The sequence below is a fragment of the Sinohyriopsis cumingii genome, chromosome 14 (genome assembly GCF_028554795.1).
Source record: "Sinohyriopsis cumingii isolate HCF-2022 chromosome 14, ASM2855479v2, whole genome shotgun sequence".
NCBI classification, from domain to species: Eukaryota; Metazoa; Mollusca; class Bivalvia; order Unionida; family Unionidae; genus Sinohyriopsis; species Sinohyriopsis cumingii.
Genome location: NC_142974.1, coordinates 120,119,036 through 120,145,197, shown reverse-complemented (window position 1 = coordinate 120,145,197; position 26,162 = coordinate 120,119,036). Strand labels below are relative to the sequence as shown.

General features: G+C 40.5%; 1 protein-coding gene across 1 annotated transcript in view; it reads left to right on the top strand.

Annotated features, from left to right (window-relative positions):
- The window catches only part of LOC149784712 (V-type proton ATPase subunit H-like), a 45,295-nt gene extending 41,108 nt beyond the window's left edge, over positions 1 to 4,187 (top strand). Inside the window, exon 14 of the mRNA XM_089932740.1 lies at positions 378 to 4,187. Within this exon, the coding sequence (XP_089788866.1) occupies positions 378 to 453 (76 nt within the window). The 3' untranslated portion in view covers positions 454 to 4,187. The remainder of the gene's footprint in view (positions 1 to 377) is intronic.
- Positions 4,188 to 26,162: the final 21,975 nt, after the last annotated feature.

The window sequence follows — 26,162 nt, the reverse complement described above, 5'->3', positions numbered from 1 at the left end:
AAGTTAAGTGTGTCCTTTTCAAGAGTGCATTAAAGCAGCATTTCAGTAAAATGCAGAATTTATGACACATTTTAAATTAAATAAAAACCAGTTTGTTGCAAGCAGTTTCTTTTTCTGTAAAAAGGTCTTGGTTACAATTGATTTTCATCTTTTCAAGGCATTTCTTGAGTTAGCCATAACATTTGACCAGGACGTTTGCCCATGAATAATTAATTTTATTTCTGCATATTAATGTTTGAATGACTTTTGTGATAAAGATCAGAATATGATATTAGGCTGAACATCATGAGAATGCCTATGTTTGATATACTGTGCACTTAAAATATATACACTAGTCATAAATTTCACTTTAAAAAAATTTGTCTTTTTTGTTACAGGGAGTACCTAGGAAAGCAACTTAATCAGTCATCAGAACAAAAGGATAATCCAGCTACTGCATCAGCCAAAGCCTAGTGTAGTTCACAGTCATGTATAATACAAAGCTAATGTATTGTTAATTCTTATTGATGCTTGTGTAAGGTGCAATTGAGTATAATTAAATGTGTCTTGACTGTAGTTATGTGTAATTCCCAACATTATTTTGGCACTGACTGGATACAAATATTTAAAAGACAAATTTGAATTTTAGCATTAATTTAGCTCACTGTAATGTATTATTTTGGAAAATAAAAACTAACTACTCTCAATAATTAAGATTTGTAAGCAAAGTGTTACTTTGAATTTAAGAATTATTAGAACTAATCTGGTATGGTGCACTATTTTAGCACTGGAGAAATTGTTATTGATTTTGCAGTTTTGGAATGAGATCATAAAAGTACCATAATATATAGTATCATATAAATTTGATGCAACTATACAGACGGCATAGACACAGATTTGCTGGTGCATTATACAGTAGAACTTTTGGGTCTGAATTGATGTGAATTTGGTAGATAAACACTTATGTTAAGCAAGTCAGGTATAAGTTGCCATGATAGCATGTAATATTACTCAAGACAGATACGTTCCTTGTACAAGAGTTTGCAATAGTTTTTAAAAGTGGAGAATAATGCTATACTAGCATATTAAAATTGGGGTTTATTCTTGAAAAATATCATGTGTTTTCTTGAAAAATGAATTGGACACAAGTTAATTAAAGATGTGAAATTGTATATATTTATATAACCAGACTTTGAATGTCTGATATAGATAGCACTTACTCTACTTGCAGCAGTGTTGTTAACAATATACTGCCTTGATATAGGTAGTACTTTGGTATCACTCATTCCTATTGCAGCCATTGTAAACAATTTACTATTGTACCAACCTTGGCATAGATAATTTTTAGGTATCACTCATTCCGATTGCAGCCATTGTAAACAATTTACTGCTGTACCAGCCTTGGCATAGATAATATTTAGGTATCACTCATTCCGATTGTAGCCATTGTAAACAATTTACTATTGTGCCAGCCTTGGCATAGATAATATTTAGGTATCACTCATTCTGATTACAGCACTGATGTCTACAATGGGTAATATTTTGGTCAGAGATTTTTCATTATGGTTGTAAATCACAAACCATGGGAGGGATTTCTATATGGAATGTACGGTTAATAAAGAATTCCATTTAACATTCTTTCACTCCCTCTGTTTCTGAAGTAATGGCAATGTCTTTTGGAATTGAAAATTTGCATCAGCAGATGAGATATAAGTGGAATATTTTAAATTAAACATGTGGTTAGTGTTATATTATTTTCGAAACATTGTGGGCATATTTTTGTTTGATAATTTGTATGTGATAGCAAGGTTCAATTTGCCATGTTGTTTGCTTTTGCAGTAAATGGCATTACAGTCCATTACTTTTAGTTAGTGTATCAAAGTTTCAAAAAGAGAATCAGAATTAAAGAAAAATTTCACAATCACTTAGTTTCTAGTGTAATACCCATTTCAAAGATTACTAGGTTATCTATGTCCATTTGTTTTGGGCATTTTTTTCTATAGTTTGTACTCAAAATATATTCTTGTTTAAATAATCAGATGTTCTTTGAAAGATGATAAGTTGTTTTCAGTGATTAATTATCATGTATTGTTATTAGTCTTGTCAGAAAAGTACCATCAATACTTGCATATACAAGTTCAGTCAAACTGCAATCAATATAGGCTCCAATCTATTGCAGCATATGTTGTTTGTTCTGCTGATTATTTCAAACAAACTGCATAATCCCAAATCACCCAGTGTATTACATGGCAGTAGATCTGGGTCTATACAGCTTGAGGTAGGCTCTGACTTGTACCTGAGTATATACAGTAGAGTGAGATTCAGCTGAGCAATTCATTCATGTAATGGTTTAATACAGTCTTAATTATCACTTATATCGTCAAATTAAATTACACAGATGTATAATAGGAAGATTATTTTGTGTAAATATATTGTACTTGATAAATAAACATTCCAGTTTACTTTAAACATAGATATCATTGATATACATTAAAGAGAATGTAATGCTAATTCTTTTACTTTCATTGCTAATACACCTCTCCTTTGACAACTCACGCACAACAGGGTCCACAAACATCGACTGCACTATAAGTGAGGTGCGAGTTGCTGACGAACCTACAAAAATTGAAAAAAATCACTTTGACATCAAGAAAATGGGGGGGTGGGGAAGCGACATTAGGGAACTGGGCTGTTTATTAACTGAATCCTCATTTTAAAATCATGTCGATAATAATTTTTAATAATACACTTTTTCTAATGAAGTTGTTCGTTATTCTGTTTAAATAACATTTATTTTCAAAATATCCAACATATCCAAGTTTTTTTTCAACCGGTTTCAACAACCATCACATGAACGCAAAAAATATGTGTATTACTTCACTGCTTTTTGTTTTCTTGATGAGTCTGGTTCCCTTAGTGATGTGTAATATTATCCAGCCAAATCAGGAGTCCACAGAGCAGGGAACTAGACTAACTGTTGATACACCACCTAACAAGATTCTTTTTTCAAAAACATGCAACATTTATTTCGTGAGACAATTGTCTACATCAAAACTCAATTTTTATATTGTTCAGTTAGTACAATATTGATGTCATGATTTCATTGGAAATAATAATGAAACTTCTTATCATCTTTGAGGATACCTCTAAGTGCCAGTTCAAGAATTCTCTGAAACTCGCTTGCCTATAATGATCCATATCTGTAAAATCAAGCTCTTTATTTTACGAAGTATTCATTTTGTTTGGCTGCCTTAACTGTGATCACAGTTATGAAAGAGTTGGTTAATTTAAGGTAGTTTATGTTACATACACAATAACATTTATAAGTGGATGATTGATCAGATGAAGTGAGTTCACCCGACATGCGACTGGGGCCTATTAGATTTTAAGTTTGTAGGATTTTTGTGCCTTTTAGCTTTTCTTGTATTCCACCTCCTTTATTTGATTCAAAAGACATAATTAAACATGATAATACAAAGGAGGACAGCTTTTAATTCAGGGTAACGATGCAAAAAATGCTTTGGAAGTCAGTTACCAAAACACAGTTGACACTTAATTAGGTTCTCAGAGAGACACTCACGGACATAGCTGTTATGGTAGAGTGACACATTTTACGTTTAATTACAAGAGGTCACATTGCATTTATGACAATTACACTTAAAAAAGTTAAAAGATAGAACTAGAACACAAATTTCAGTAGATAAAAATATTCTTTAATTTGTATTTATTTATTAAAGTACTGCCTCCACTTGGAATAAATGACATTTTCATTCATCAAAATTTTCTTACATATCGTTACTTGCGATGTACTAGGAATGTAGTTTGGAAAGAAAATGTAAAAATTTGTATGACTAATTTTTAAATTTAATATTTCATACTGTTGATTAAAATTTTCAGGTCATATCTACCATTTTCAACGATAAAACGAGCGATACATAGAGTTTCCACTACCAATTTGGATCGCGATTTTCTAAAAGTTCAACAAATAGGGAACAATTTTAGGGTATTTTCTGGTTGAAAAAAGGAATCCATGCCTGACCCCACATTATAAGTGGGTTTGAGAGTTATCAGGGCGTGAGTTATTGAGGGAGTGGTGTATATATAGGACAAACTCTTCTAATACTAATTTCACTTCTCACTTTCTCTCTATCAAGCATGAATGGGAATGTCATCTAGTACTGAGGTTGTATTAAAGGATATTAACTATTTCATTGTATTGGGTTTGATAATGCGATATTCCTCACTGTCTATATGTCTATCTCTTTCGCTCTTATTTTGTGCCTAAACTTTAGTGGGCAATAATAAAGAATCAAAACAGATAGAACCAGACTTGTATAATACCGCATAAGGCATCTGTATTATCTGTCTCTGTCACATACATGACCCAACCACATTAACATTAGAAATTGCTTCTGCTGCTTCATATATCCAGCACTCTCATATATTGGGGCCCCGAGTGGTCTAAAGCGCTCACCATTCCGAATCACTGCTATCTCACCTCTGTCTGCGTTGGTTTGAGTCCAAGGCTCGGTTAGCATGGGTACATGGGAAAGCCTGCCAGTAGCTTCTCGTGAGTCAGTGGTTCTTCCCTGGGTTTTCCATGGTTCGTTCCCCACCAGTTATACTTTCCGCCATGTATAGCCTATCTTGTGCTGAAAAATGGCGTTAAACCCTAGAACAACAACAACTCTCATATACTTGAAAAAGTCTATTGGTCTATTTTTGTATAAACATAGGGCTGCAATTGTTGCAAATTACCTCCCATAACTCTTCTAGGTGGCATGCCATATTCTGAATATAGACAGTTTTAACTTCCACTGCAAACTGTCTTATAGCCTTCAAGAATTTGTGGATTTTTATCCTTATTTTGTTAGCTATCAACGGGTTTTATTGGTGGTATAGTCAAACATGCTATGCTTGGTGTACAACATTTTTATGTAAATTGATGAAATTTCAGATATTTTGTACAAATATGTTACCACATCATATGACGTGTATACATCAGTAATGGTGGCATATTGCAGTTACATAGTACCACAGTACAGCTGTTTTTGTTCATTTGTTCACATATTCGCAAATACCACCAGTTGATTCAGGTACATTTATAATATGTTAATAATATTATCAGTATATATTTAATTACGGTGTCCATGCTGTTGTTGCTGACCAGTTATTCAAGAATAAACCAACTTTGCTGAACAATGAATGCATAGAGTTGTTGACTGGAGTCATTTTAGCCTCAACACCTGGATTGGTTTTGTCAGTTTTAGGAACTTGGACACAAGTATGTGTTATTCAGATTGTTGTATTCTCAGAGTTTTCCTTTGATTTCAAACTTGATAGGAGCTGAGATATCAAAGACAACATCAGATGAAATCTACCCACTGGGATTCTTGCTTAATAATCATCTTTGGTGGCATCACAAACAGATTGAGTTCTGCCAAGTAACATTTGCAAAAATCTCTGCATCTATTGTAGTGATAAAAAAAATGTCAAAATATCAGTCAATTCTGCTTTTCTTATTCTTTTTTTTGAGCATGTCTTTGTGATCTAAAAGGTCTTTCTATTGTCTCTTTCTGCCTTCTCCTTGGTGTGGTGTAGAGGAGGAATGAACGATGTTGCCAGGAATATGAAGTGAATTTATAGAGGTGTCTTGGCGACCAATGAGTTCTTTTCTAGTTCGAACCAAAGTGTCTGCTTTCATTAGGACGTGTGGTCAATGAGCACTTTTTAGAGAAATCTTCCTCTTGGCTCAAGGTTACATTTTTAATCTTTTAAAGCAATTAATCCTAGATGGACCATAATTTTAAGATAAATGTTACCATATATAAAGCTGATTTTAAACCATGTCCCCATTGTCAGGTGACTCCTTGGTACACAGAATACACGAGTTTAAATTCGGTGGAGAATCATTTTCGACAATTTAGTTTCACAGTGACTTACGTTTTGTGTTGAGAATGTAGTGTCTGGTCCAACATCTCATGTCATGCTGATGTTGACACAGCTAAAGTGAAATTTACTGGCAAGCTATGGCCAAATCCACTTATAAAGGAATGGTTATCAGCAGCGTATTTGTTGTTTTCCATCGTGTCGTACATGAAGACCGGTTGCACAGACGTCAATGTGGATATGTGAGAAAGCTTGCCAGTAGCTTCTCATGGGTCGATGGTTCTTTCCAGGATTTTTCCAGGTTCTTCTTCCACCATTTATAACTGGCCGCTATGTATAGCCTATCTTGTGTTGAAAAATGGCGTTAAACCCTACAACAACAATGACAACAACAGCACTTTGACCCCTAACCAACTACAAGTCTCCTGTATCTTGTATCGAATCACTTCCTGCTTGTCTGAATAAGACTATCTACTTAATGATGGCTTACATTGACACCAGCATAGTCACATAATTTTGGCCTTGTTTACACAAAGCGTATTGCGAAAATAAAAAAAAAACGAACAAAGAAACAAAGAAAAGAAAAACGTAGCCAAAAGTATGGTAGAGAGTAAGGGCCGTTGTACTGAAACCTTGAAATCTTCCCGGAATGTGGCAGTGTCGTGATAAATGATAAACTGATAATTAAGTACATGGTTAAATGCGTACATGATTAAATTGTTGTTGTTGTTGTTGTAGGGTTTAACACCAATTTTTCAGCACACGATAGGCTATACATGGCGGCCAGTAGTAATGGCGGAGGAAGAACCCGGGAAAACCCGGAAAGAACCAACGACCCACGAGAAGCTACTGGCAAGCTTTCTTACGTACCCACATTGGCCGAATCCGAGACTCGAACCCACGCAGACAGGTGAGATACATGGTTAAATGCGTACATGATTAAATGCATACATGGTTAAATGCGTACATGATTAAGTGCGTGCATGATTAAATGCATACATGGTTAAATGCGTACATGATTAAATGCGTACATGGTTAAATACGTACATGGTTAAATGCATGGTTAAATGCGTACATGATTAAATGCGTACATGGTTAAATGCGTACATGGTTAAATGCGTTAATATAAATCTATCTGCTCCATCTGTTATAGTTCGTTGAACATAGCGTCGTGTATCTTGTCTATAACTCGATACATTTATTTTCAGGTCAGCGTCCTTAAATGTAGCTAAAAATACCTAATTCACTTTAAATACTTTGTGTGAAGTGAATTAGGTACTTCTAACTTCATTTAATGACGCTAACCTGAACGTTTACTGTTAAGGGCCATCCATTTAGTAAGTACACAAAAATCACCCCACCCCCCTGCGTACGTACGCTTGACGCACTCCCCCGCCCATAGTTAATCCACGCAGAAACGATCAACGATTAATAATATTAATATGTTTAATAAAACAGATAGTCCACCGACGTTAAATGTCTGGCTGCATCAAAGAAATAAGCTGCGTAACTTTAAAAAGTGTGTCTAGTGTGGGCTAAATTTCAAAGGCCGACTGAACCCAGTCGAACAGGTTACGTATTAGACAAATTATTATCAAGGTTTCACCCTCCTCCCGTTTCCTATGCGTACGTACATTATCAGTAGACCACCCCCCTCTACGCAAGCGTATGCATTTGGGTCCTCCCCTCTTCCATGCGTACGTACTAAATGGACGGTCCCTTACAGATAGAACAAAATTCGCGATGCTGTGTGGAACGAACTACTTATAATTAACGATGTACCAAAATATATAAATGATATGATCACTATCGGTAATAATTACTACATTACGAGAAAATGTGTAAGAATAAGCAATCTGTAATTCATTTAATATTTGATAAAGAGGAAACTAAAGAGTGATAATAGAAGAGCGACGTTTAGAAAACATCACATCTGCCTTTAGGAAGTAGCGTATTCCTTTGATGGCATGTCTAAAGAAGATGTTCGAGTAACACATCAACTTGCACCAAACGAAGAAGTGGAAATTCTACAAAGAATGTTGTTCTTGTTATTAATACCCCCCCCCTTCAATTCACCTATTAGGTTGTTGTTGTTGTTGAGTTTAATTATAGTGCATGTGCCACTTTTTTTCTGACTGCACCGCAGCCTGCTAGTTGTTCCTGTGGAAGGGAATGGTGCCACCTCCCCCAGGCTTTTATGGGCTCAAGGAACCCTGAGAGTTTTACCTCAATTTGTGGGTCCATAAAGGTCCCTTACAGTTGAATAGTTGGCTGTCATTAGTGGGAAGGAGAGCTCGGGAACGGTCCTGGTTACTTCACATTGCTGGTTTCTTGTTGCATTTGCCTGCTGTTTCTTGCGGTTTCTTTTTCTTTTTTCAAATTGTTCTAAAACGTGTGTGTGTGTTCTATGCTGTTTATAGAGTTTTTTTTTTTAGTATAAATCATGTATCAAGAGAGATTTTCAAGGTTATTATGGTATTACTAGTCTAGGTGTTTAGGGTGTGCTTCCTACGTTATGTTATTTATAAATTTTTAGATATTGCCTCTTTAAGTTATTTATTAATTAGTGTTTTTAGAGATTGAATGTTATTTATACTTTATTTAGCAAGAGACCGGAGTCCTAGCCGATTACACGGTTCGTTAAGGACATCTAGGACCGGAGTCCTAGCTGATTACTCGGTTCGTTAAGGACATCTAGGACATCCGATTTTGCGGTTTCCTTGGTTTTTGATAGGTACTTCGTAAGTGAATTATTTATTAATATTTTGACAAAATTGAATGATTTGTTATGGGTTTTTATGTGGGGGCTTCTACATTTATTTAGCTAGTTGCTGGGATTTTTGGTTTTGTGGGGATATTAATTATATTTTGTTTCTAAGTCCTGCTGAGTCTATGAATTTATTTATATTTTTATATGCTGATTATTTTTTTAGCAGTCCATAAGTAACTCTGCGTATGTGTGTGGTGATCCAATCTCTTTTTGGTTTTTGATAAATATTTTCCTAGGGGGTTGATATTTTGGGCATATATTGAATACATAGTGTAGATCTTCGGTGGTGTGGCAGTTAAAGCAGTTAATGGTTGCTGGTTTGGGTCCTATAAACCTTTCAAAACTGCTTGCTATCAGGTGATTTTGGCAAGAGCAATAGCAAAATGAATGAAGGGAATAGATGTCCGAAAGAGCAGAAAGTCGCAGGTCCCGAGTAGTTTATTAATTACAAACAGTCGTTCATTGTAAATTATGATAAATTTGGTAGATTCACTGTGAATACAATTTAATATTTTTTTTTAATTTTTTTTTTACAATAACACATTTTATCGTCATAGTATGGTAAAATGGGATTGGGCGCATGTTCTAACAACTTAAATTAATGTTCTCATCAACTCAACTCGCTGAGTACTGTATGTGGGTCAGAACATGAAAAAAGTGCATGGTGGTTTTGATCCCACATCATGAACATAAAGGAGTGTCAGCAAGTTGAACACGGTGAAGATCAGCGTTTAATGAACTTACATTGTGTCGTAATCTGGTATGGATAATATCCAGTGTTCGATTAATAAAACTTAGCAGTTTCTATATACATTTTTGGGACGTAATAACTTTTTCAAAGCACTGTTAGACATATTACACAGAGTTTCCTGTTCCACAAAGATATTTTGTTGAAGGTCTAAAAGATGATTTGGTGGAATTTATCCTCAAACTACAAATGACCATATTATTTGAACGTCGAAGGTTATAATTTGTTTGTTCGGACACGGGGGAGGGAGTTCAGAGTCTTGAGTTTCGCTTATTTTAATGTTGTAGAATGTTAGTCATTTTTGTATATTTATTTCCCACGACTGCAAACTTTCCCACCCTGTTTCAAAATAGAGAGATTTCCCTCTTGTGTATTTTAGAAATGCTGTAACTATTCTTGCAGCTTCGAGCCGTAGTTTTTTTTAATTTTTCGGAATCGATCACGGAGCATCTGTCCCAGATTACCCTAAAATCTGAGTATTGAGGAGAGAACAGTAGTGAAAGGGGCCACCATAGGGACAATGGGAATTAGCATTACAGACCCCCCCCCCCCCCCCCGGCCACTATAGGGACTATGTAAATTTAACATGGGAAAAATTGCTGGGCCACTATAGGGACAATGGAATTTAACATGGGAATAGATTTTGGGCTTGTTTAGGGACAAGGAGAATTTAACATGGGAGGAAAAAAGACTACTTTAGGGACAAGGGAAATTAACATGGGAAATAGATTTTGGGCTTGTTTAGGGACAAGGGGAATTTAACATGGGAGAAAAAAACTACTTTAGGGACAAGGGGAATTTAACATGGGATTTTTAAAAAAAAATAAAAATAAAAAAAGGGTAGGCAATGGAAAGTCAATCTCTTTTCGAGACCTATGAGTGGCCCTGAAAAGGGCCTTTGGGTTTCTTCTTCTAATTTCTTCTATTTCTCAACCAACTTCTTATTTTCTGTCCTACACTTTTTCTCTTCTTTTCTTTCTTTTCTTCCTCCTTTTTCTCTTCTTTTGGCTTTTCCTCCTCTTCTTTCCTCCTCGTCTCATTTTCTTCTTCTTTTTCAATTTTTTTGTTCCATTCTCTCATCCTTATCCTTTCCTCTTCATCCTCCTTCTCCTCCTTTATTTCTTTCATCAGAGCACTGATCATGTCCTTTACTTTTCTTAAATTGTTGATCTCCATCTTCACTCGATGGGGACTATAAGAATAGTGATCCTCGTTTAGCCTCACTAACATTTGCTCCGTCATACCCAAATTGTCCATGACGTCTTGCAATGTTTTTATTTTATCAAGTTGGTTTGAAACCATCTTCTTTTTTATTCTCTGTAGAATGGTTTGAACGACGAATACTGTGGGTTATTATAGTGAAAGCGCGGACGTGATGGAAAACATCCCCCTAAAACAAAATTAATCTTACCTAGATCATGACCAAACAACGCGCGGACGTGAAGGAAAACATCCCCTACTTTTCTCATTTCATATGATCTACTATCCACATACGTGAACCAGCAATAAACAAACCCCAAATCTACAATTTACACACGCAAATCATTAAAACCAAATCCATAATCTACTATCCACACAATCGTACGTGAGCGGTTACAAAACCCAAACTATACTCTGCTCATACGCTAAGAAACAATAAACAAACCCATAATCTACTATTCACACAAACCTACGTTAGCGCTTACAAACACAAACACAAACACAAACACATACCCTCACACTAGGAAAAAAAGAGTGTTTATATTCACACTACTCTACATACGCACATTGGCAAATCGATTACTATATCTTTCCTAGAGATTGGGGTAGCCCTGAAAAGGGCTGTTTGTTTTCTTTGAACTCCATGACACCTGGTTAATGATGGCACCTTCCAGGCCTGGCACCACACACATATCTTCTTCCCCAGTCTCCTTTTACCTTTTTTCTTGGGAGTGCAGAGGCGGGATAAGTGGCTTCAGAATCCCAATTTTCTGTCTCTGGGATTCTGAAATTTCTTCTCTCCTTTTCTTCCTCTTCTTTTTTTCTTCTTTCCTCCTCCTCTTTCATCCTTCCCTCTATGACAATGGCCTCCGCGGCCAGTTCATTTAGTATGCGCCTGGCATATTCCAGGTGCATCTGGAGTTCTAGAAGCTTTACAATTCTGGTATTCATTGTCTTGTTAACGAATGAACAGGGTAGCTAGACTGCCCAGCGATTTTCAATTTATACTAAAAGCGCGGACGTGGAGGAAAACATCCCCTTAAAACAAAATTGATCTTACCTAGATCATGACCAAACAACGCGCGGACCTAAAAGAAACACTCACTCACTTTTTTATACTGCCCATCACTATTCTAAAAAAATTTATTAAACAAATAATATACTATTCACATACTCAAAGCAATCCAATCAAACCCCAAATCTACTCTCCCCACACCTCAAACAGCAAACAACATGATCTTAATCTACTATCCACACAAACGTACGTGAGCACTTACAAACACATACCCTCACACTATAAAAAAGAGTTAGTGTTTATGTTCACACTACTCTACATACACACATTGGCAAATGGATTGCTATTTCTTTTCTAGAGTATGGGGTAGCCCTGAAAAGGGCTGTGTTTCTTTTGTTGTTTGCTATGGCAATCTTTTAGTTTCTAAGAATGCGACGTCCTCTGAGGATAGACTTTCTGACGATAGGTCTGCTTCTTTGGAAAGAGAAGAAGAACTCTTTGGTGTCGATACGACAATTGACAAAGCCTCTGTCAGGTTCAGGTTGCTGCTGCTGCTGCTGTTGCTGTTGCTGCTGTCTCTGAAGTCTGTACTTCTCTGTCCATTCTTCTTTCTCCCTGTTCACTTCTTCTCTGAAGAGCTCTTCTATCAGGTCTTCAGTGACTTTTAACATTCTCACATTCTCTATCTCTTCTGGCTTCGGTATCAGACTGTGTCTGACCCTATGCAAATTCACGTAGGCTTCGTTTAGCTCAGCTAGTTTGGAGCACATCGTAGGAGGATGAGTCGACAATGGATGGGTAGACTGGAAACTTCCCCGGTTCTTAAAGTCAAAGGGCGGACGTGAAGGAAAACATCCCTCTACGGTTTTCGAGCCGCAACGTTCAATGAGTGTCATGAGAGGGATAGTATGAAGTGAAAGAGCATGAATCAACATTCTCATAGCCAAACAAAAGACAAAGGCATTTTTTTTCAAAACACATTTTTTATTCAAAATCACTTAACACTAACAAACAATTCTAACATTTTTAACAATAATCCAACAATATAACATCAAACATTTTCTTTTTTCAAATCACAAACATTTTTTTAATTCACACTCTACTTTAAACAGGGTTGGCAACGTTGTGAATGAAATTGTGATTTCCACTGTTGGAAGTCATTAGGCCATTGATGGACACTACGTTTCCTAGCTTGAGACAAAAGATAAGCATAATGGTCACAAAACCATCGATCTACTTTCACATCGTTTCTTGAAGAAGAACGAGGATCAAAATGAGTCACTAAATGTTCTAAGGAATAGCCCAGGCTGCGATGATGCAGAAAATACACACAGTACTGTCCACACACCAAGGAATCTGTGCCTTGTAATTTCGCATTATTGAATCGGGTGGTCTGAGCATTTCTTCTCATAAAGTCAATGATATCGTCTTCCAAAGGGGGCAATCCGTACGAATCAAAATATTCCACACATCCTTCTTGAGGAAATTAGACGGCTACCCAGTGGGTTCCTGGGAGATGAGTGTCGTCCGTGTTGATGACATAAGCTAGATGGTCTTGAGGTTTGCGATGAGGGAGTTCATCTTTAGCACAGACGACAGGATTCCAAGAAGCCGTGTACGAACTGTGGTTCAAAAGGTAATAAAGTTCCCCGGTATCCATTGATTTGTGTGTTTTCTTCTTCACAGGTAATAATAAGTGATCAATTCGATCCTGACTTTTTGCTTGAAAATGTCTGACGAATAAACGGTTATTCGTTCTGTTTCCTCACTCTGATTCAGGAGAGCTTCGATACGATGGATCTCTTGAGTGGTTAATGGTGGACAAGAATGTTCACGCAAGTCTTTATACCACTGGTGCAACACGTCTTTGTTCGAGATGAGACCCCAAGCTTCGTCCAGATACTCGTCCAATTTTTCTTCTTGACTCAACATTAGGCATTTATCGTGTTGAATTTGACTGGGATGATCGTTTTGACATCCATAGCAATTTTTCTTGATCAATTCCGTCATTTTTTCGACCAAGTGTTTGGCAAAACAGGAGACTAAATGGGCTTCTTGTTCTGGCCATCTTGACTTCATCATGATAACTTCTTCTTCTTTCACAAACTCCTCACATTCCATGTCAAAAGTTTCTCCACTAGGTAAAGAGGGATAACAGTCTTCCATGGTTTCTAGTAATCTACAATGACTTCTCTCAAACTGTTGATTTCTATCATATTATCGAATTCTGCATACAGGATGACGTTCACCGTTTCATCAGGGACTCGGTTTGCAAACTGAAATTCCACACGAATCTGGCCGGATTTTATAGGGTGGAAATGTCCCTCGTCGCTGCCTTGGTCTGGAGTGAAATCGAAAGCCCACAAAGCATAACCTCCTGCATAATCCTCGTACGAAATACCGTGACTGGTGTTGGTTCCTAACTGTCCCGTGGCTTCGTACAGGGACAAGTACGATCTCAAGTAATTGTTCTGGGTAAAGTTAGGCTCGAAAGGTCGGGTACACAAGGTCTTGCCATCGCGACTGACTTAAATCTTGGACACGCCAAAGTGTCGAAAGTTGAAAGGATTTTTATCGACAGTTCCGTTGAAGGCAGTGTTCTCGACGATACCAAGGATCAAACGTTTGGGTAGCTGTCCTTGGAACAGATGATCTTCGATCATGGATCGCTGTCCCCTAGGAATGGTGAAGGTTTTCACTTCCACTCGTCGGATCGGATACTTGGCGGTCGTTCTGCTCAACGTCTGACTGATGTCGTTACCTACTTTAGGTAACACTTCCACACGTCGCACTTAAAGTCTGGCTTCTTGGATGACAGTTTTGTAATGGTTAGCATTAGACAACATATGGAAAGCGGCACTGCTGCGATTGAGTCTCAGGCGAACATCCACTCCGTTCAGCAAATACTTTTCTTGCAACCACATGTCCAAATGTAAACGATCCATCATTTCTAAACTACGACTTAGTGCAATTTTCTTTCTTCGTTCTATAAATCCCGATACATTTTGACCATCCCCATCAATTGTAGTGCTGTCGAACTTTGCACCTAATGCGTCAGGCTTCCATACCACGCAAGCATCCAGATGAGTGTTTTTGGCTTCTTTTCCGTACGTCAAGAGATTTTCCAGGTACGCTCGGTAAGGGTAAGTTTCCATGCTGCTGCTGACCAGTTTGTTATTCAAATACAAGTCCACTCCACTGAACAAGGAATGCATGAAATTGTTGACGGGAGCTACTCTGGACGTATCAATGAGAGGGTCACCGTCCACTTCGGTTACTTTGACTTTCAAGTACAAGTAACTGCTATTCAGATCGATGTAATCTTCGGGCTGTCCTTTGATTTCAAACTCGATGGGAGCGGAATCCGTCAAAGAGGAGACGGGATGAAATTCCACCCACTGTGATTCTTGCATCGTCATCATCGTGGGGGGCATGGCAAACAGATCCAGTTCCGACTTGGAACAGGCGCAAGACTCTCGGTGCATGATTTTTTCCGTGTCTCAAGACTTTAATAATCGAAAACGTCTAAGTCTCGAACGGTTCTTCTTTTCTTTGTCTTTCTAGCTCTAGAAGTGTGAAGTCTGGTGAAAGGGTGTTTTCTTCGTCGTCTTTTTTCTGCTTGTCCTTGCTGTGGCGTCAGGGAAGTAGGAATGCCGGACTCGGTAGGTGTGTCTCGTCGGCCCAAAAGGTCTTTGCCCGTTTGCAACAAGACATTTTTGCCTGCCCTCATGAAGGCTTCTTTGGGGTTTTGTTTGTCGATGATGACATTTTGGAGAAATTCTTTGCCTTGCGTCAGTGCCGCATCTTTCAAGGCGTGCAATCCTCGTGTCACCATCGGTTTCAACACCGGAGCCACCGAACGAAAGGCCGATTTCAACATATCTCCTAAACCGTGTCCTCGCTGTCGAGCAACCCCTCGGTACACTGGATACATGACTTACGAGTCGTGAGAGAACCATTTTCGAAAATGGAGTTTCACCGTGACTTTTCCTTTGGTGAATGTAATATTTTGTCCCAAATCTCCTTTTATAGCAATGTAGACCGTGTCCAAATAAGACTTACTGACAGGCAAATAGTGAGGATGTACAAATTCGCGGTGGACGTGATAAGTGTTTCCACCTTCCTCGTCAGCGTTCGTGGCAGAATCCACTTTGAAAGGAATGACACGCAGTAACGGCACAGAGGTGTGTCCCACCACGTTGTACTCCACCACATTAGAATACACGAACATCAAATTCAGTCCTTGGTTCAGTTCTACCGGGGTACGAAATAACTTGCTAAAAGACACGTTGTCGTAAATGATTGGTAACTCCTTTTTCTTGATCATGGCCATTCTCATGTCCATGTCTGCGCCCAACATGTCAAACAATTCAGGACAAAATAAAATGGACAGGATTTTACTCCCGTCAAATTTCATCAAGAAGCGACGAGCTGCTTTGTGGTATTCCATGGTGACACTTTTTTTTTGGCACTTTCCAGAGCTTTAAGAAACACGACATTAAACCTGGAGGCTATGGTGCTGACCAAATGTTGACCACTAAAATAATAGCCTGGAGGAATGAACAAGTGATAGGTGGTGTACTTTTGATTTTTTTGTGCCAGGGGTTTTCTTGTCATATTTGCCATAGGTATCCAAGTACTGTTACAATGGTTCGTCATGAACTTCCACATCAAAAAAAGTTTGATTGGGAAGGACATTGAGGACTTGGGTCGGGTGAATGATTTCTACTAAAGCCACTTCCCAGTGGGCTTCGTGATCTAATGGGATGGCCTGAGGTAATTTCGCAGTGTAACAGCACAACGTGTTGTTGGGAAACACCTCCATGGAACTGTCACTGGGTAAGGTTAAATAAAATTGGTTTTGGTGACTCATAATTCCAGAGTTCTGTGGCTGTCCGAGGGGTTACTGGACGTCAGAGGCGTGTCTCCGCCTAAAATGGGGTCGTTGTTGTTGTTATTGGAGTGGTGACTGGCACTGACACTGGACACAAGGTTCCCGTGGTTCCCGTTCGAGGAGAATTTCAGGGAGGGATTGGGAAGCAGGTAACCGATGCAACTGCTCAATAAAATGGTCCACAATTGTTTTTCTCCTTGTTGCAAACTCAGATTGGCGATGGCTGCCCCGATGACACAATACACCACGAAGATTTGGCAGAAAAAGACGATTTGCGTTTTAGGCACACGTTCTCCACACCACACCCACAAGGGTTGTTTTTGCAAATATTGTAGAGAAGAACTGGGTGAAGGATTGGTAGCCGTAGTAGCTGCGTCTGTGTGAAAGGGCATGATGGTCACTTCTTTTTATAGTCGATGACTTGCGAAGCGTCGATCCAAGAATCAAAACTGGGTGGATATCCTTTCCAACGTACTTTGACTTCTTTGACACGTCGTTTGCCCACTTTACGGGTTCTGCGTTCGAGAATGCTTTCGATGTCGTACACGTCGTCTTCTTTTTTGGTGACACGTTGTAACTCGGGCAAATAAAACGTTCCTTTGAGCACTTCTCCGTTCATGTCTTCCAATTTATAGACGGTAGGATGACGGTCATGCACTCGTCCAGTGACACGAAACAATTCGGTCGTCCAGTTAGGTAAGTAACCTTTGTCGAAAGTGCGTTTGGTTTTGCCAATGCGCACCCAATCTCCTACGGCCAACATTCCACTTTTCTTGGGGACAGCCCTCGTCGGGGACGTACCAAACAGGCGCTCAAACACCAACACTTCGTTCTCGGGAGTCACTTCTTGCGGGGCACGTCCGATGCTTCGATGGTAAGATTGATTGTACGCTTGCACCAGGTGCGGTAAGATGTCGATGTACTTCAGAGTGTGGTGATGCGTAAAATATTTCCACATGCGTTCTTTCAAAGTGCGTTGAAAACGTTCCACGATGCTGGATTTGGTTTTAGGATTCTCGGTGGTAAAAATATGAATGTCACGTTTCTTTAATTCTTTTTGGAACGCTTGGTTCAGAAATTCGGTACCTTTGTCCATTTGCCATCGAAAAGGGTGACGACCACTTTGTTTCAACACCCGTTGCAGGGCTCGCACTAACTCGCTGCTCGATTTGGAAGTTAAGGGCACGACCCAGGCAAATTTGGAAAAGACGTCGATGACACAAAACAAATATTTGTAGCCACGATTGTAGCTGGCCAAATGAGAGACATCGGCTAAATCGGCTTGCCATTGATGATCGATGCCTTCCACTCGGGTGCGACTTCTGGCAAACTTGCGTCGAATGGGTTTGTGTAAAGTGTAGGTAGCTTGTTCTTGTAACCATCATTGCACTTGAGGTAAACGGAGACTTTTCAGTCGAGTTTTGGCAGCACGATACAATTTTTGAACTCCTGCGTAACCTGCAGGATGGGAGGGATCGTAGTAAATGCTGGCTAAGACTTTTTCCATTTTTTGTGTTTGTTTGTGTGTTAATAAGTCACCCACTCTTCGGTGATGCTACTTTGGGTGGGTCGAAAGGGTAGTTTAGAAACGGATTTACATGTCCGATGGGCTACGGGAGTAGAAGTCGAAGGTAGTGGTGGTGGAGGTGGCAATGGAATGGCTTTGGTCTTCTTTTCTTTTTTCACTTCTGGTTTCCCTTCTTTCTTTTTCACTTCTGTCGAAGGAGGAGTGGACATCATCTTTTTAACCCAAGCTTTCATTTCTCGTCGCTGGGGTGTGGGGGACGGGGTCAACAAGGATGCTGAAATCTTACTTGAAATGGGAGCTGCTGACGGTGTTTGAAACACTTCTCGCATCTCTTCTTCCTCAGGTTTTCGTGGGGTAGCATCTCTGGTGACCCCTGGGGATGGTAGTAGTGGTGGTGGTGGTGGTAGTGATGATAGTGCTGGACTTTTCATCAAGGTCTTAAAATCTTTCAGAGTGGGTAGTGCTGTTTCGTCTAAAGCTTTCTGGTGAAAGAGTTGCAGGAGTTGCAGGAGTTGACCGTACTTTTGCGATTTTTCTGTTTCGGACAAATCTTGGCGATCCATCAAGGACTGCAATTCGTATTGTAACTGGGACATCTCGCTCAAATTGGGATTGGGAGGTAAATGCGGGGTGCATTGTTCTTGCCAACGATGGTATTCCATCCATCGTTTGTAAGGCACTAAAGCTAGTTTTCGTCCTTCCATGGGGTTGTCAGGGGTCGATTCTGAGATCTTGGGACTTCAGAGGGCCTTTATATCTTGCTCCCACCAGTCCTCCCAACATGGTTCCCAAGACTCCTTTCAGTAAGGGGCCTAATAAGAGGGGTAAAATGCCTCCATGTTGGACCAACATCTTCTTCTTTTGACGAATGGGAATTTTCTTTTGAACCATTTGGCGAAGAACGTGACGATGTTTGCCTAAGCATTGTTTCTGGTGTTTGGACAAAGGGATCGTGCCTTTCAAAACGTTCAAACAACATTCGCACACGGTTTCGATGACCTCTTTGGAGGATGATTGAATGAGTTTTTTCCTAGACGTGGAGAAGCTTTGGACACGACAGATAACATGTCCCCATGTTTGACTAAACGAGGAGGCAGTCCTTTTCTTTTCTTTCCTTGGGGCTGTTTAGAAGAAGGATGTTTTCTGGAGGGTGACATCATTGAGTCTTCAGCACCAAAAACACTGATACCCCGACTTGGTCACAGGCCTTTTTTATACTGGAACGCGTCGCCACTGATTGTCTTTACGTCGTGTCAACTTCAGGACAGGCATGACACGTCGTGCAGGGGTACGCAACGGACTAAATCGAGCCAGTTCTTGCTTGGACAAATCCAGTAAACTTTGTAACATGCCCGATCTTTCTTGGACTTTGATTTTGGAAGAAGGTACTTTGTGAGCAGCCGCCACTGCCACTAAATTGGAGGGTCCTGCCACTGGGGAAGTTCTTGGGGTCATCAACGGAGAAGTTCTTGGTGTGATCAACGTCTCCAAGTACTCTTCAGTTCTTGGTGTCATCAACGGAGAAGTGGATGAACGTGAGGCTACCGGAGACGCGGTCACCGCTGTGGCAGGTCGTGGTTTGCGAGTGTAAGGTTGCGTCCTGGCCGAAGTGCCTCTCTTGCGACTAGTTTTCTTCTGTGGACTTTTCTTTTTCTGGGGACTTTTTCTCTGTTTCTTTTTCTGGGGGCTTCTTTTCTTTTTTCGGGGTGGTGTCTGGTAAGAGGATTGTCCCGCCACTGGAGAAGTTCTCCTTGGGGACCTGGTCTTTTTCTTCTTCTTGGAGTTTCGTTTGACTTTTTTCTTGGGGAGAAGTTTGGGGGCATTAGGATCCCATCTTAAGAGAGAGCGAAGGATGTACCCCCCCAGAGTACCGCTCCCTCCAGGTTTCAAAATGATTTGTTTTTTGGTTTGAGTGTCGATGCGGGGATCGGCCAGTTGGGTCAAAGCGACTTTGTTTCGATCGAAAAAGCGTTTGGTTTGATGAGGAATCTGAATGATCCCTTGGAGTAATTGACGTGCCGTCACCGTGAACCATCGTAAGACTTCTTTGAGACTAGCTTCTAAGACACGAGCTCGTGTTTGTGGATTTTTTTCTCGACTGATGCCATACAAGGCACGAATCAATTTGACTGGAAGATGCGACTGAAGGGACGTCATGTTCAAAATGTGTGTGAGACAGACGGAAAGGGTCTGAGGTTTTTATAGATTTTTTTGTGGAGTGAAGTTAAGTCGAGGACGGAGACGTGTACAGGACAGGTCATCCGTCTTGGCACCAGTAATGAAACAAGTGGGTACGAAATCGCAAATCCTCGGGGGTCGTAGGTTTCAAATCGACGAGTAAATAGGCGTGTGGAGTTTGAGTGGCATCGTCGTACGCCTGAGTCAGCCAAGGCATTCCTAACTGTTTGGCTAAGACTTGCACTTGCGATTTATCTCGAGGGCTTTTAAACAAGACCACGTAATGTGCATTGAGACTGATGGTGCGATGGGCTTTACTTTGTTGAAACAAATTTTGGGTGATGTAAACGACACTGGCATTACGGTGATGCCCTTTGCGCGTGAACCACAGTTTAATTTCTTCTTCGTCTTCTCCTAACATGTCGTCGAAAATGACCAAATGGGTTTGACGGGAGTCAGAGACGATGCCGTCGTCTTCTTTAGGAATGCCTTCCACAAACACGATGGAATCGCCTTGACTTTCTTGCAAGAGGCTGTACGCCGATTGCCACTCTTTGTAACACCACACGATGCATTGAGGTGGTCGATCGATCAAATGATGTTTATGTTCGATCAAACGTTTGACGAATTCGGTTTTGCCTGAACCGCTAGGTCCAGCAATGAGCATGTTAAAGGGATGGCGAAGATACAAAGCCTCCCAACTGGCACGATCTAAGTGTTCGTCGATGACTTTGACAGTGGAGGAAGAGGGAGCAGAGACAGAAGAGGTAGCCATAGCGTTAGGAATGTCACTTGTGACACGAAAACAGACCAGACGAGAGTTTATATGCTTTTTTCAGGACACGTGAATTGAATGTTTTAAACATGAACACGAAAGACAAAAATACATAAAAGCAAAAGGCTTAAGTACAACGATAAAAGGCACATGATAACCATCAACGTGGAATAGAAACAAGTGTCTGTACAACATGTTTTGGGTAAAGTTCTGACCAGTTCTATAAGGGGTAAGGTCACACAAGTGTCCTCCCGAAACGGTCTTTCAGGCATGTCCACGACAGTTCTGTCCTGGGTGACGGGTTCTTCTGGCACCATCACTAACACTGGTTGAAAAGTAACTTTTTTCTTTGGACGTTGAAAGGAAGGATCACAACTCTCGAGTACACTGGGCCACTTCTTGGGTCCAAGCCTCAAAATCCCATTTTTTTCCAGGCACGGACATCTGTCCAATGGGGGTGTAAGTCACAAGCTACACACACATCGTCATACATGTCTTGGGTAGCTAAAAGTTGACGAATCTTTTTTTCCCGGAGAGGTCGAGAAGTATCCAGATGAAAACGTAAGGCTTTGAGCAAAGGAGTCTCTCGTGAAAATTTAAAGGCACCACTTTCATGTTGAATGGGTGGTAAATACTGTTCGTAAAGAGTCCACAAAGAATCGGCTGGTAAACGAAATCCCAGAAAACAAGTCAATAAGACACACACCACTTGTCGACCCAAATTGAATGGATACAGTTCTTGTAATAATCGATGGTAATGATCCACGGTTTGAATATGGTCACTGAGTTCCTTCCACGGAATCTGTTCAATTACATGTAACATAAGTCGTGGCATGGCAGCCTGTTTTTATATTCTCTTTTTTTCGGATGAAATACACGTACTTTCTAGCCAGACATCTTCGTTCTCTATAGGGGAATCTAAATGTTGCATACTGTAACCGAAACGTCAGAGTTTGTTTAGAAGTTTCCTCTTCCACTAAGTAGATTCCACGTAAAATATGTTGGTAATCCTTTAACTTGTCTTCCTCAATGCGTTGCACTAGGTGAATCTCGAAGTAACCAAAATTATGAACATGTCGATCATTGGCGACCTCAAAATTTTGAACAATGTCTGACCACTGAAACAGTTTCTGACGAATCAATTCTCTTATACCATTCAGGTACCAGTGGTTAAAGATCTGGTGACGTAACGGATGCAAATGTTCTTTACGTTTGACTTGTATTTTGATCAGCTCTCGGTAAATGCGTTCTCTTAACTCCACAGGCAAAGCACGAATGTTCTCTTGTAAAGTATCCATGAATAGGTCAGTCCGTACAATGCACAATCTTCTCCTAGAGCAAAAGTAATCCACATAGTGAGTAATTTCTGACCACTGCCATTCAGGGTAACGTCCAAGAATGTCACTGAACTCTTTTGATGTAAACGGTCTAGAGTGATATAATAGGACGAATGCACACTTGACCCAAAGAAATCTAACACACTGGTTGACTTTTTTCACTTTCCTCTTGTGAATTTCTCGGCACAAAAGTTCTACAGTGACCCATTGAGATTTCACTCTGGTAATCCCCTGCCAAACTTCCTTGTAAATCCTCTCTTGCAGTTCTTTAGGTAATGACTCAAGATCGTTTTTCAAGTGAAGTTTAAATACTGGTCTCGGTGATGTCCAACATTTGACTCCTAGCCAGTCTGGTTTCTTCTTCGTCAACGACATGGTAAGTTACTTCAATGTCTCGGTCCCACTAAGGGTAAGTAATGACAATTCGGTGACCATCGAGCATGTTCTACGTAGGCCGAATCTTGCGGTTCCCAGTGATGAAGTGACACACCACAACTGAAGCACTTGACTTTATCTCCTTCGCCCAAGTAGAACAATCCGGCTCTGGCTAATTCTTCGGGGGTTGGTCCTCCCAGATACTTAGGCCATTTTCCTTTGAACGATTGAAGACGATTTTCAAAGTCTCAGTATTCCGACAAACGCACAGGAAACGAATATTCGTCTTTCACAGGTTCGTTTCGATGAGGGGTTGGTGACATGGACAGGAGTTTGCTCAGGGCTGGATGACATCCGTAGGGAGGTAGACGTGAATGTGAACATCCCCCTTTAAAACGAAACCCAGTAAAATGTCCAAGAGGACGAGCGGCATCGCTTTCGCATCCCTTATGTTTGGCACGCACAGCATCACTTTCCATGATAGGGGTAGTGAGAACAAAGTTCCCATGCTGCTTTACGGCATCGCTAAGGTCACAGCGTACAGCATCGTTCCCATCGCAAGGCTCACAATCGCACTCGTCTGCAAACTCAGTTACGCAATTACAATGGTAACCACATGGACAATCGCAGTTTCCTTCCGGACATTTTCCGTCGCAATGCCTGGGTCTTATCCATCCAATATTAGTCACACTAGAGGAAGATACAACTTTTTTACAATCCCCAAACTGGAACGATGTCTCTTTCAAAGTATTCATCTTGTTCGCTTGGTCTTGGTAGTCACAATGAACTATCGATCTTGACCATAGTCCCTTTTTATACTAGTCGCAATGCAGTCTCAAGCTTGTACATCGTTCCTTTTTTATGTTTTTTATGTTTAGGTTTGGAAGGTACCGTCTCTAAGGTGCCGTCATCTTTGTACCGTAGTGTCATGGGTGGAAAGGCCATAGAAAGGTAAGGACAGTACGGAGACCATCGAGTATGTTCCAGAATAGCTGAATCTTTGTAGATACATAGATCCATTCGCAACTTCAGTCCGCAAGCGAAACACTGTACTTCGCATCCCAATCCTGACTCAGGTCCCAAGTAGACAAATCCTGTTCTAGCTAAAATATGTGAAGACGGTAATCCTTTCCTATCCGTAGGCCATGCTTGAAGCGTGTCCAATCGACGGGCACAATCACAATAGTCAGGCAAGAAAACCGGAAAATGGTAGGCTTTGAACTTGGAGTTCTCATCGGGTTTCTCACTCGATTCTTGCTGTGGCGAAGTCATCCTTCTGGTTGGTGGCTATCCGCTTACAACCAATGTTTTATACCAACATGTCCATACGGCAAAGTAAAGTGGTTGGGTAGTCGCACTCGCTTCTGGTACACGATTTGATAGACTTTTTCCAAGGGTCGACTGACGATGTGGTGAGTGGGTAAACGTACAATCTTGTTCAGATGATAGGTGGTCACTTTAAAGTGTTCATCCTCTCCAGATTGCAAGGCTTCTTTCAATACCCCAAAGTTGACCACACGACTGGTACGATAATTCAGAGTCAATCCTTTCACTTTACACTGCGTGTGCACTTCTCCTTGTGGGTCCCGGTATTCGTAGCCGTAATTTTTGGGACCGCCACTGACGAAACTTAGAATCTTGTCGTCGGGATGCTGGTCTGTCCAGGCTCCTAAACGGTCTCCTTCGATGTCAGAGTGCTGTTGACTCGGGTGATGGATGTAAATGCAACTGTCGTGTCAAAGTGCAGGACGCGTTCTAAAGCTTCGTACAATTTTAAGCGAGCATGGGCTGTCACGTAAGCCGCAATGATGACATTTCCAAAAGGGTCGTCTTGTACAAAGTCCAGATCTTCTTCGCAATTGACTAAGATCAAATCCTCGCGAACGACGTCCACTTGTTTCATGAATTTGGTTTTGTCGTGAATCATCTGAAAGTTGCGGGAAGGTTCTATCAAATATTCCGTCTTGGGTAAACACGGTCGTTGTGCCATTTTACCCCACAAGCAATTTAACATCACTTTGGCAAACGATCGCCTGCCTTCGTTTTTCTCGATGTGGTCTAAAGTGATGCCTTCTTGATAATAGTATTTCTCTTTGAATGTCTTTTGGTCTTCGGGAGTGTGACACCAGGAAGGATAGCCGCTGACTTCTTGCTTCAGTTTCAAAAAGGCATCAGTAGTAAGGTGGGTCACCGTTGCCTCAATGGGAATTATCATTACAGAGACCCTTGGGTCACTCTAGCCTCAGTGGAAATTTAACATGGAGAAAAATCGTGGGTCACTCTAGGCTCAAGGGGAATTTAACATGGGAAAAAGTCTTGGGTCACTCTAGCCTCAAGGGGAATTGAACATGGGATTTTTTTTAAAATTTATTTTAAATTTAAATTTAAATATAAATTTAAAAAAGGGGAAGGCAATTGAAAAGTCATTCTCTTTTCGAGAAATATGGCTGGCCCTGAAAAGGGCCTTTGGGTTTATGTTAATGTATCCATTAACATAAAGGGCACCGCATTGGTCTTCTTCTTGTCCTTAGGCTGCGTCTCACTGTAGGACCGTAAATCAGGACTCTTTTGAGGCATCCTTGTCTTTCTACGTAGATCCTACGTATCCACAGACTGGTGTTTGTCCTGTGGACAACGGTCCACTTGGATCGGACATACATGGGTATGTCCGTCCGGAACATCATCGAAGACACAAGCGTAGAAGATTGCACATCGGTCCACATTTTGAGGCGCCGAGAACAGGTGAATCAATGCAGTGAACTGCGCTTATTTATAGGTAGAGGAAGGATTGAAACGGATTGAGTTCATTGACCAATCCAAACACGCGTTACAAAATTCAGTCAGTCCGCATCCAATCCGAAAAGAACAATCTGTGACGTCACGTGGTCTATATAGATTCGCTAGCGCCTGTGCGGTGTCAATCCATGTGACAGTGATTCAACATGACGGAAACTCAGAAAACGATTCATTGGGGTGCACCAGCAGTGGAGACCACCCAAGGGAACCCGGACTTACTTTCAGAAGAGGTGAATTGGGACTTTGTGGATTTTCTTACCTCGCAAGAATTTGTTCCGGAACCTGCGCCACCTTCATTACCACACGTGGAGAATTTTAGACAGAGACAGAAAGAAGAATTGGAGAAATTTATAAAACGACAAAAGGAAGCGGAACAAGCTTTTCTTTTACAGCAACAACAGCAAGAAGAGGTAAGAAGAAAACAAGAAGAAGAAGAAGAAGAAGCAGCAGCAAAGAAACAAGAGGGTGAAAATCAAACGGTCACGGTACTGTTAGACATTTTAGCGGAGTTAAGAAGTCTGAAACAAATGTATCAGACTTCTTTATCACGACCGAAGAGAATACGACCTTCCCGAGCTAAACACGCCAACCCTGTGACTAAGCCTACCGTACCACCCTTAGTGATTTCAACCCAATCATCACCATCAGAAGCAGGCCTCGGCCGTGGCAAAGGCTTAA